This window comes from Giraffa tippelskirchi, chromosome 10 (genome assembly GCF_054371585.1).
Source record: "Giraffa tippelskirchi isolate mGirTip1 chromosome 10, T2T-mGirTip1v1.2.pri, whole genome shotgun sequence".
Lineage (NCBI taxonomy): Eukaryota > Metazoa > Chordata > Mammalia > Artiodactyla > Giraffidae > Giraffa > Giraffa tippelskirchi.
In genome coordinates, this window is record NC_137284.1 from 109,430,582 (window position 1) to 109,441,670 (window position 11,089).

General features: G+C 40.0%; 2 protein-coding genes across 5 annotated transcripts in view; one reads left to right on the forward strand and one right to left on the reverse strand.

Moving 5' to 3' along the window:
* Window positions 1-2,218, reverse strand: part of AVL9 (AVL9 cell migration associated) — a 59,876-nt gene extending 57,658 nt beyond the window's left edge. For all 4 annotated transcript variants that reach the window (XR_014066529.1, XM_081533602.1, XM_081533601.1 and 1 more), the window contains exon 1: window positions 1,934-2,218. Coding sequence is in view for 3 of the 4 variants with exons in the window: in XM_081533602.1 (XP_081389728.1) it covers window positions 1,934-2,026 (93 nt within the window). In the remaining variant the exon portion in view is untranslated. The remainder of the gene's footprint in view (window positions 1-1,933) is intronic.
* A 4,536-nt stretch (window positions 2,219-6,754) lies between these two features.
* On the forward strand, window positions 6,755-10,384 carry LSM5 (LSM5 homolog, U6 small nuclear RNA and mRNA degradation associated). Its single transcript, XM_081533627.1, has 5 exons — window positions 6,755-6,815; window positions 7,900-7,995; window positions 8,275-8,302; window positions 8,896-8,968; window positions 9,583-10,384. Exons 1-5 carry the CDS (start codon window positions 6,770-6,772, stop codon window positions 9,613-9,615), a joined length of 276 nt encoding a protein of 91 aa, XP_081389753.1. The 5' UTR covers window positions 6,755-6,769; the 3' UTR covers window positions 9,616-10,384.
* The last annotated feature ends 705 nt before the right edge of the window (window positions 10,385-11,089 follow it).

An 11,089-nucleotide genomic window follows, 5' to 3' on the forward strand; every position in this document is an offset into this window, starting at 1 on the left:
GCTGCTTCACTCCAGAATTCTGCTTCATCTTACAATCTGTTGTTTAGTGTTCTTTAATCCCTAAGCAGCATATATTTTTCATACAATAAATCATTTTTCCTTACTGGAAACATAAATTATATTACTTCTACCAATAAAACGGGAAGAACACATAATAGTTAACCTTGACTTGAGATTACAGCAGTGATTAAAAGATTTTATTCTATTCCCTACCAATATTTCCTTCTTTTTTGTCATTAAAAATTTCGTTTGGTTGTGAACGGGACCCACTCCTTACTTTTTCATAGAAGACTGCTACATGCCACGTGGCTCAGCTGAATGAACACACATGGTGCCAAGGCAATTCTGACTCTGGCATAACCCTGGCAAGATCAGTTTACTTCCTCCAAGTTTCAGTTGCTTCACCCATATCTGAGGTAAGCGGTGTTCATCATCGTTAGATGTTTAATACTTTAAAACTTCATCTCTTTGACGTTAGTTGTCATACAACTAGATGAAGTTTTAAAGTATTAAACATCTAATGATGATTAACACTGTTTACAGGCTTCCTAGGTAGCCCAGTGGTAAAGAACTCGCCTGCCATGCAGGAGACGTGGGTTCTACCCCTGGGTCGGGAAGATCCCTCGGGTAGGAAATGGCAACCCACTCCAGTTATTCTTGCCTAGAGAATCCCATGGACAGAGGAGCCTGGCGGGGCTACAGTTCATGGGGTCGAAAAGAGTCAGACACAACTGAGCACAAAGGCACTACTTACATGCCATAGTACAATTATCTCAAATATTTTCTTACCTCCAAATATAAGGCCACATTTAAAAAACATATATTCCACTGCTGTTGCTTGGAATTTTCTAATACTATCCTGAACAATGTCACTTCCTCCTTGGTAGCTTTCTATGTCATTTTTACTTGAGGGACAAGGACTATAATTTAAAGTTAAGCTGTCTTTAAAACACATATATACACAACTACTTTCACTCCATCACTTTTCTGCCATTATCCTCTAATGAACTGAAATTTTGCCAATCACTCTTCTAAAATATTACATTTTCTTTGAAATGCTACATTACCTAGCCTTAGCAATCAGCATTTTTAGTACTTTAAGCATTTCAATTTACTATTCACTAGCACATTATGACATCATTGCCTTTCAGTGTCTGTTCTCATTAAAGAATCCTCTACCTTTGTTCCTTTGCCTTCGATACATAGATTGCAGATGTCCTATTGTTCCCGTTCACCATTTCAGTGAAGAAGCTTAAAAATGACTTAATACTTGCACGTTTCTTTGCTCAGTAAATTAACACTTCCCTCACTGCAACTGAGCTGGAGAGTCCATCTCTCATCAAAAGGCAAGATCTGGACAAGACTAAATAGGAACTCGAAGGCCGAATGGGAAGGGGGGCGGAGTCAGTACATCAGCCCAACAGGGGTTCCAGGGCTTTCACGGATAAACAAAGGAAGTTGATTTTCCCACGGTGCTGCATGTGCTTCGACCATCCTAAGGTACTCGTGCAGAAGCCCAGAGCTCATTACCTTGAAAACGCAGCCCAAGTGCTGATTTTTTTTCTAAGGGAATCCCACTAAAACCAGACAACCAGAAAGTCAACGGAGACAGAGATGGATGAGGAAGAGAGTGGGCCGACCATCGATTCCTTCCTCTGACTCCACGGAAGAACCTAAATATCTACCAACTCCAACATACCGACACATAGCTCCTCTGATGCTCAAGATACAATTTTCAGGGGGAGGAGAAAAACAGGGAGCGTGCGGGGTGGGCTTCAGGTAGGGTGAGTGCGAGGATCAGGAGAGAGGAGTCAAGTTCAGGGGCGGAGGGCCGAGGGCACTGGAGGGTGGTCGGAGCGGAGCGGAACGGCGTGGGTGTCGGCGGCGCGCGAACGCCAGAACGGCCGGGGGCGGGCACGGGCCCCTTCCTCACCTGGCAGCCCTTCTTGTGATGAAAGCCGACCACCACGATGTGCAAGACGGGCCCCCGTGGGGGGTCATCGCCGCCCCGCCTGATCTTCTCCATGGAGGACCGCCGTGGGCCCGCACAACGATGACTTCAACCGCCGTTAGGGCGGCAGGCTCGGCGACCCCACGATCCCCAGGAGGACGGCGAGAGGTGGATTTCAGGTGTCAGCGAGGGAGCCGCATGAGAGCCGCGCAGGGGGCCGGGAGGAGGCCGAGGATCCTGCAGCTCTGCACCGCCCCCCCGGGCCGCGGCTGCGCTTCCCTCATCCGCTTCCGCTGTTTCCGGGCTGTCACCTGATGCAGGGGCCGCCGCGGGCGAGGCGGGACTAGGCGGGACCGGGAGGGACCTGAGGGGGCTGGGCCTGATGGCGGGGCGGGGCCTGGGGAGCGGGGCGGGGGCGCCGGGTGGGCGGGGCCTGGTGGGGCCGCTGGGCACACCTGTCCCCAGTTCACCGCCTCTCTGTGCGACCTCCTCCCCCTTCCTCTGTCCTTGCTTCTTCCCCCTTAAAATCTCCCCTACTCATCTCTTCCGTCAGTTTTTTCCTACCTTTTTTCCCCTTCATTATCCGTGTATCCAATTCTTCCACCTCCTTCCCTTCGCCTTTCTGGCCTTGAGCCTCTGCCCTTTATTCTTAAATTTTGATAACATGGAGACATATTCGTGCAGCTCTATATCTGTGTATTCATCCTTGAAGTTACTTGCTTACCCAGAGTTTCTCTTTTGCTTCGTGTTTTTTCCTTATTTAAATATTATGTATAGGAGTTTGGAAGCGTTTTAAGGCCTGATGCAGAATATCCTTGAAAATAAAGTAAATTTACAGAGAGACCTGTAAAAATGATTATCCTAGTCCTGATATTTTATTTTTTACTTTGTTGTGAAAGTGTTGGTTGCTCAATCGTGTCAGACTCTGCGACCCATAGACTGTAGCCTGCCAGGCTCCTCTGTCTGTGAAATTCTCCAGGCAAGAATACTGGAGTGGGTAGCCATTCCCTTCTCCCAGTGATCTTCCCGACCCAGGGGCTGAACCCATGTCTCCCGCACTGAAGGCAGATCTTAACTGTCTGAGCCGCCAGGAAAGGCCAATTTAGTCCTGCTATTAAAAAAAAAAAATTTTTTTTCATTCTATCTTTCTGGGTTTAGTACTCTGATCAGCACAAAATACATGGAGTCAGTTATCACCAGAGGCTTTTATTTCCTTACTGATTGTACTAGTTGAATTAAAAAAGAAACTGAATCTCATTTTATGTCAATTTAAAGTGAATAGTGAAAATACTAGCAGATTTAACAAGTCTTGTCCAGGGCAGTTTGAAGGTAGGTGCCTGCTTCAAATAACATTCACAATTATTGCAATAACTAGTTGTGAAGTTTATCATTACAAGTTGCCCATCTCTTAGTTTAGACAACCTAGTAGTTGATGTTTTCCACTCTGGCCTTAAAATTTAAGGACCTGCATTCTAATCTAAGTTTGGCTGGGAAAAACTGTATAATGGTGGCTCAGACAGTAAAGAATCTGCCTGCAATGCAGAAGACCTGAGTTCAATCCCTGGGTAGGGGCAATATGCTGGAGAAGGGAATGGCTACCCACTCCAGTATTCTTGTCTGGAGAATTCCATGGATAGAGGAGCCTTGAAGAAAGCTGAGCGCCGAAGAATTGATGCTTTTGAATTGTGGTGTTGGAGAAGACTCTTGAGAGTCCCTTGGACTGCAAGGAGATCCAACCAGTCCATCCTAAAGGAGATCAGTCCTGGGTGTTCATTGGAAGTTTCAGTTGAAGCTGAAACTGCAATACTTTGGCCACCTCATGTGAAGAGTTGACTCATTGGAAAAGACCCTGATGCTGGGAAGTATTTTGGGCAGGAGGAGAAGGGGACGACAGAGGAAGAGATGGCTGGATGGCATCACCGACTCGATGAACATGAGTTTGGGTAAACTCTGGGAGTTGGTGATGGACAGGGAGGCCTGGCGTGCTGCGATTCATGGGGTCGCAAAGAGTCAGACACAACTGAGCAACTGAACTGAACTGAAGACTATTGAAGTTGGTGAGGTCTCCAAAGAGTTGGGCAAGACTGAGTGACTTTCACTTCCAGTTTCTTATTATTATTAATAGAACATACTTTCTATGATTCAGTAGAACTGTTTTAATGCTAATAATACTGTAGAAAAATTTAGAATACTGTAGAAAAGTTGTTGCTACTATTTATTTTCTGTATTACAAAATTTCTGGCACTGACTCAGAACTCTGTGTGAAACTATATAACATTCCCTGTATACAGAATATGTTACTGTTTTCTTCCATCTGCTCTGACATTTTCCACAATTAGTCTAGCTAAAATTGAAGTGAAACTGAACATTTTTTGAATACGATGAAAGGTCAGGGCATCTTAGAACTCTGTATCTATAGTGAATGCCAATTGTTTACTTCATTTTGCAGGAGACCCCAGTGATAGCAGTATAAAAATCTGTATCAGAACTTTCCTGGTGGTCCAGTGGCTCAATGCAGAGGGCCCTGGTTTGATCCCTGGTCAGGGAACTAGATCCCACATGCCACAGCTAAGAGTTTGTATGGCACATCTAAAGATCCCAAGTACCACAGATAAGGCCCAGCATAGCCATACCCCCCAAATCTGTTACATTTTGCATGCTAGGGTCTCCAACTAAGATGAAATCATTTATTCATAACCATTATTTGCTTAAATGTTTAAAAAATGTTATTTAAAATAATGCTATAAACAAAGAAGATACGTCACAGGGAAAGTTGGGAGAGAAAGTAAGCAAGGGAATTTCTAAAATTTTTTCCGTCTCTAATTATACAGACTGGTCCATTTAACAGTTTAGCAACTTTTACATTAGTTTTTAATGAGTTCTATTAATATAAAATACATTCATTAACAACATATTGTCTACAAGGAGACATTGAGGGAAAATAGGAATTTCTCCTTTATTTTAAAAAGTGTTGGAAAGAACAAGATTGGAAATAGCGATTTGAGATAATGGAATACTTTCGGAACATTGTTTTGAAAGGAGACATTTGCTTGTATTTTATGATGAAATTTATCTCCAGGGAAAAAATTAGAAATGTCTTTCTGAACATACAGTACATTGAAGAGCTTCTTTTAATTATAATATGTTATGATAAATTATAATTTCTATTTTATATATGCTCTGTAAGTAAGAACCAGGAGAAAAACCCTGGAGACATAGAGCTATGATATGTTTTCAAATTCCTTAAAAATGAATTCTTCATTTGGAATTGGCCTGTTGTTTCTTTTAGCGTCTTGCCTCAGGAAAGAACTCAATAGAATAAAACCACCCCTTCCTGCAATCCACATTAACTACTGTGTAAACAAATTGTATCTTCTTTTTCAGAGTATAAGGAGACCTCCTTTATTCTTCATCAATAATGCTGAGTATTGCTAATATTAATTTGGTTTCTGTAATGGAAAGCAAATATTGACTTAAAGCTTATTTTCTTGAATTTTAAACTCTATCAGGTAGCAACAATGCCTTGAATTTGGTTCCTATTCACATTATGGTATGGTGAAAATAAAACAAGAATAGATATAGGAAGAAAAAAAATTTTGGCATTACTTTGTCTTGCCAAAGAATGATGTGACAATTGACTAAGATCCCTGAAGTTAAAAGAGGACTTTTTGCTTTATATATTAAATTTCACGTGCCTTGTACATAATGTTTGCTAGTTGTCTTTCTCCCTCATTTATCCTTTAGCTCCTATAAGGGCAGAAGACATTGTAGTTCTGTTCTTTATTTTATACTGAGCAAAATGCCAATGTTGAACTAAAGTATTTGCTCGATGAATGAATGATTGGTGCTTTACAGCCATTGTTGTATGAATGAATGATGTTCTTCCTGGCCTCTCCTGCTTAAACTCTTTAGCTTTAAGCTCCTCAGATATAAACATAAGATAGACTATCGCAAAAAATTTGTTCGCTTTTTCTTTTCAAAACAGAAGCGTAAAAGCACCAAGGTTTCCTAAATGTGATGTTATTAACATAGAGTGACATCTGGTGGTTGCCTGTTGGACTGTGGAAGAAATAGTGCATACAAAAAGTGTATAGTAGACTCCTAGATATTACAAGATTAAAAAGGACAGTTCAGTTCAGTTCAGTCGTGCAATCTTGTCCGACTCTTGCGACCCCATGGACTGCAGCACTCCAGGCTTCCCTGTCCATCACCAACTCCTGATAGTAGAAGATAGAAAACAGTAGAAATGGAAAAAATAGAAAAATAGAAAAAGAAAACGAGAGTAGAAAATAGAAAACATACTTAAAATTTCCCCCTCGCCCAGAAAAGTTTTTTAAAAATGCTAGTTGTGGGTTTTCAAATCATCAAATTTTTAAAAGAAGCGGTAGTGTTTTGTTTTGTTTTTTAACGAAAATTGCAACACAATGAATCGGTGGCGGGAAAATAAAATTTGATACTGGTCGAAGAAAGATCCTGGGTTGATATGAGACACAGCTTGATAGGGGGAAATAAGACAGCACAAAGGCTTTCGTTTCGCAAAATCTTCTGGATTAGAGGAATAATTTATTTATAAGACTGGAGATCTCTAAAGTCGCTCGGAAGTTTGGAGAGGAGAGTATCTGTGGACAACGTAGAACGCTCAGTGAACAGAAACACTTCCTAGAATCTCACTGCAGGGTAAAGAAGTGGCTGGAATTCCTCGATCGCACTCTCGGCCTCAGATTGGTCGAGCCTGCCCGGGCCGGAAAAAAGCGGAAGCGCGCTCTTTCAAACTCGCCGTTCCGACGTCGGTAGAGGGAGTCTACTTCCGGCGTAGCCATGGCGGCTAACGCTACCACTAACCCGTCGCAGCTGCTTCCTCTAGGTAATCTTTGTCCTGTTGGGGAGCCGGGGCGGGGAGCTTAAAGTTAGGGTTGGGGCTGAAGAGCAAGGCAGCCCCTGGCCGAGTGTTAGAAAAATGTAGCTTTCTTCGCGGCTCTCCTCTAGGCTCCAAGTCTCTGTGGCCTCAGGCCGCCCATGTCTGGCGTGTTGGGGTTTTCTTGAGGCAGGGATTTTTGACTCCCCAAACCTTCACCGGAAAGGTTCACTCTTGGTGAATGCGTCGTCGGCCTTCTTTGTTGTGCGCTCGCCTTTATAATAGTGAGTAGCAGGCCCATTCCGCAACCGGGCTTTTAAACTACCCAGATTATATTCTGTCTGGCTGGTTTTTGAGAGAGGCGCTCGGGTCTGGAATGAGCCTTTAAAGAGGCCTCTGGAAAGTAGCTCTTGTTACTCATTTATTTAGCAAACAATTACCGCGCATTTGTGCACTAGACACTGTGATTGGGCATTATTCAACAAACTTAAATCACGGCCGTTACTTTCAGATAGCATACAAACCAGTGTTGGAGACAGTGTAGGGCAGACGTAGACTTAATGACGAGGAGGAATCTCTGGTGAAGACAGTTATGCCTTTTTTTCCTTAATATTTTATATTTGAAGGGTTATCGAGATAGTGGATGTGGCAGTGATTGTAAAGTTTTTTTCCTTCCTGGAATAAATTTTTCTGAATGACCAGTACATTTCAGGCACTGTCCATTGGGGATACACTGATGAGTAAAAACAACCACGTCTCAGCTCTCATGGAGCTTAGAGTCAAGAGGGGCGTTCATATGTTAATCAGATAATTAAAATAATATTAAACCACAACCATGATAAATTGCTACAAAAGAGTTAAGTGAAGAACAGGGAACACTTTACTGTTAATGAAATGACTGAACAGAGATATGTAACATAAGGTCTAAAGTTTTTGAGTGAATACTTTTCTTGGCGTATCTTTTCACGATATGCACGTAATAAGTGTCAGTAGGCACTCAAATATTTGTTAAAAGTTATGAATGGGCAAACTAATCTTTTCTCTCTGCGGCCTCCCTTCTTTTTTTTTTTCCTTAAAAAAAAAATATCCGTAGAGCTTGTGGACAAGTGTATAGGATCAAGAATTCACATTGTGATGAAGAGTGATAAGGAGATTGTTGGCACACTTCTGGGATTTGATGACTTTGTCAGTATCCTTTTAAAAGGTGGTTGTATGGGTTTTTCTTCAGATTTTTAAAAAGAACTATAGACTATCAGTACTTACCGATTATTATAATAAAATTTAATTTATTTTCTTGGAAATTGTGATAGTGTTTTAAGAGATGTGGTACTGAAAGATGAAGTTCCTGCCAATTGCATGCAGCTTGCATTTGAGCCATTGTATTCAGTATTATAATTAAAACTGAACAAAGACATAAGCCAGAGTAAATTTAATTTGGTATATTTATTTTCTTAACACCAAATTCCAGATATGGTATTGGAAGATGTCACTGAATTGTGAGTAGTGTTAAAAATTAAAGAATGGGTAGGGGGAATCTCTGTGTTTGATTTAAGGCAATTTTAGTGCTGTTGCGTCAGTAAAAGGATGTAGGAGAGAACACTGTTTGAATTACTCTAAAGATAGAAAGTTTACCTACTGATGTTAGTAAAATTGGACTGGAGGATTATTACCTTAATGTAATTGTCACTAATTGCTAGGAAGTTAGTGGAGACAAAGGTTTAAGGTAAAGGATACTAAAAGCAGCCAGGGATCTTAGGGCTCAGATCAAATAAAGGAACTGATAATAAAAGCATTTAATGTTTTAAATTAATTACTCTACAACTTATGTATATATATAAACATTTTATTTCATATTTGATCTCCTTGGCAAGTTTCAGTTTTTTAGATGAAGATCTGCACTAGTGGATGTGGGTCTTAGGCCAGTCCGCTCTGTTGCCTTTGGAGAATTGATATCACCGGGGGGATAACCTTGTCTCTGGAAAGTGTTTGTACAGTTCATTTATATATAATAACTAACCTTTTGGCGGATCAAAATGTTGGCTTTGACTATCACTCTTTATCCTGACTTTTTGAAAATCTTTTTGTTTAGTGAAATCACACCAGAAGGAAGAAGAATTACTAAATTAGATCAAATTCTGCTAAATGGAAATAATATAACAATGGTAAGACAGTGAAGGTCTTTTATTTAGATGTTCAGCCATCTTTGTGGGGCAGGGATTACAGAACTAACTCGTTTTACTAAATGCTCTTGGCCCAGTGGTGCTTACAATGGGAAGGGAATGCTCTGTTGATCAGGGTTCTGTGGCCAAACTGTAGAAGATGACATTAGGCCTAAGATTAGTTTGTTTATGCCCTTTATCTTAATGTATTTTTAAAATATCTATTTTTTTTTTTTTAATTTGGCTGCATTGAGTCTTAGTTGCATCACGAAAGATCTTTACTTAGTTGCAGCGTGTGGGATCCAGTTCCCTGACCAAGGATCAAACCTGGGCCTGCTGCATTGGGAGCATGGAGTCTTAGTCACTGCACCACCAGTGAAGTCCCTGCTTGTGCTTCTTAATCATTTATTTTACCAAGAATTATTGTTGAAACACTAAATCACTAAGTATTAAGTGATACTGTTGGAATTGTAAACAGAAGTGACATGGAGAAAATGGGAAAATGGGAATATGAGGGAGAGGCAAAGACTGGTCAGTGACCAGTCAATGAACTCTCAGTAGGGGTTTTTAGATCATGTAGTACTAAACTAAGTATTAAACTTTTTCCTCCTTTGCAGCTGGTTCCTGGAGGAGAAGGACCTGAAGTATGAATGGATTTCCTTGATTTACGCTAGGTTCTGTTTTGTTTTATAATGACAACAAAATGGAATTTTTTTTTTTTAACGTTTTAATGTTTGTATTCTGTGAAACCAAGTTTCCCGTTAAAGGGAAATGCTTTGAAGATGCATTGTAAATGCCCATTTTTGTAAGTTAATCGTGATTATATTGGGAAAAGAACAGTTTGTTCTTTGAAGACAAATAAATGTGTTTTTGTTAACTGTCATTTTATTTATTATACACTAATAGCCAGTGAAACAAAGCTTGTAGTTACTTTCACTCACTTTCCTGTCATTTTGTGCTTATTTGCTTCTTCATTTACATGACATTTGATTCTCAAACAAAAATTGTTCCAAACAAAATGATGAGCCTTGATTTTAAACAGGTACACTTAAAAAACCAGAAATGTTTGTTTACAAAACTCATTTCAGACTCTGATGCTTTGAAATGAGGGTTTTTTTTTTTAACTGAACTCAAGTTCATTAACTCCTATTAAAAACAAACAAGCAACATACCCAGATAATATATGCACATTGTAGAAATGTAAAAAGGAAAATATTAATCACACTTTGCTGTACATCCTCTTAGACTTTAATACACTCTCAATACACATTTTTTTAAAAAACTTGCTCTTCTTAAATATACTCTTTTGTTGCCTCCGTTGAAGATTTTTTTGAATTAAAATGGTGAGAAAGTTTCTATGTCAGATATTTCAGCAACATTAATGTGGGCAAAGTATTTTATTAAATGGGTTTACCATAACTTATTTAGCCTATTCTTTATTATTGGTCACAGTAGTCTTAACTAAATCTTTACACATTTTTATTTTTCTTAGAATAAATTCAGAAATTTGTAAGGTCAATTTGGTATATATTTACCTTACATGGTAAGGTCAATGGTAGATATTGTCAGTTGCCAACAAAAAGTTTATGCCAGCCTAACATTGTAGTTTTTCTTAGTGTGCGTGCTCAGTTGTGTCTGACTCTCTGCTACCCCATGTGCTATAGCCCACCAGGTTCCTCCAGCCATGGTATTTCCAGCCAAGAATACTTGAGTGGGTTGCTCTTCCCTACCCAGGGATCGAACTTGCATCTCCCTGCGTCTCCTGCATTGGCAGGCAGATTCTTTATCACTGAGCCACTTGGGAACCCTAGTTTTTCATAGTACCCATCACATACTTATCAACACTGGCTATGTTCTGTTTTCTCCACTCTGCCATTGTGATAGGCAAAACCTGGTATGTTTAATTTTTTAAAATTAATGTTGAATTCATTTGTATTTTGAGTTATATGAGGGTTTTGCCATTGTTCTTTTTCTTACTAATCTGTAAGAATTCTTAATAGGTTACTCTTAATCATGCATTTTACAGTAACATCCCCAGTTTGTAGTTTGCCTGTTGGTACTTTTTTTGAATAATGTTTTTGTGTGTTGGCCTTCTCCTTAATGGTTTTTATCTCTGAATAGAAC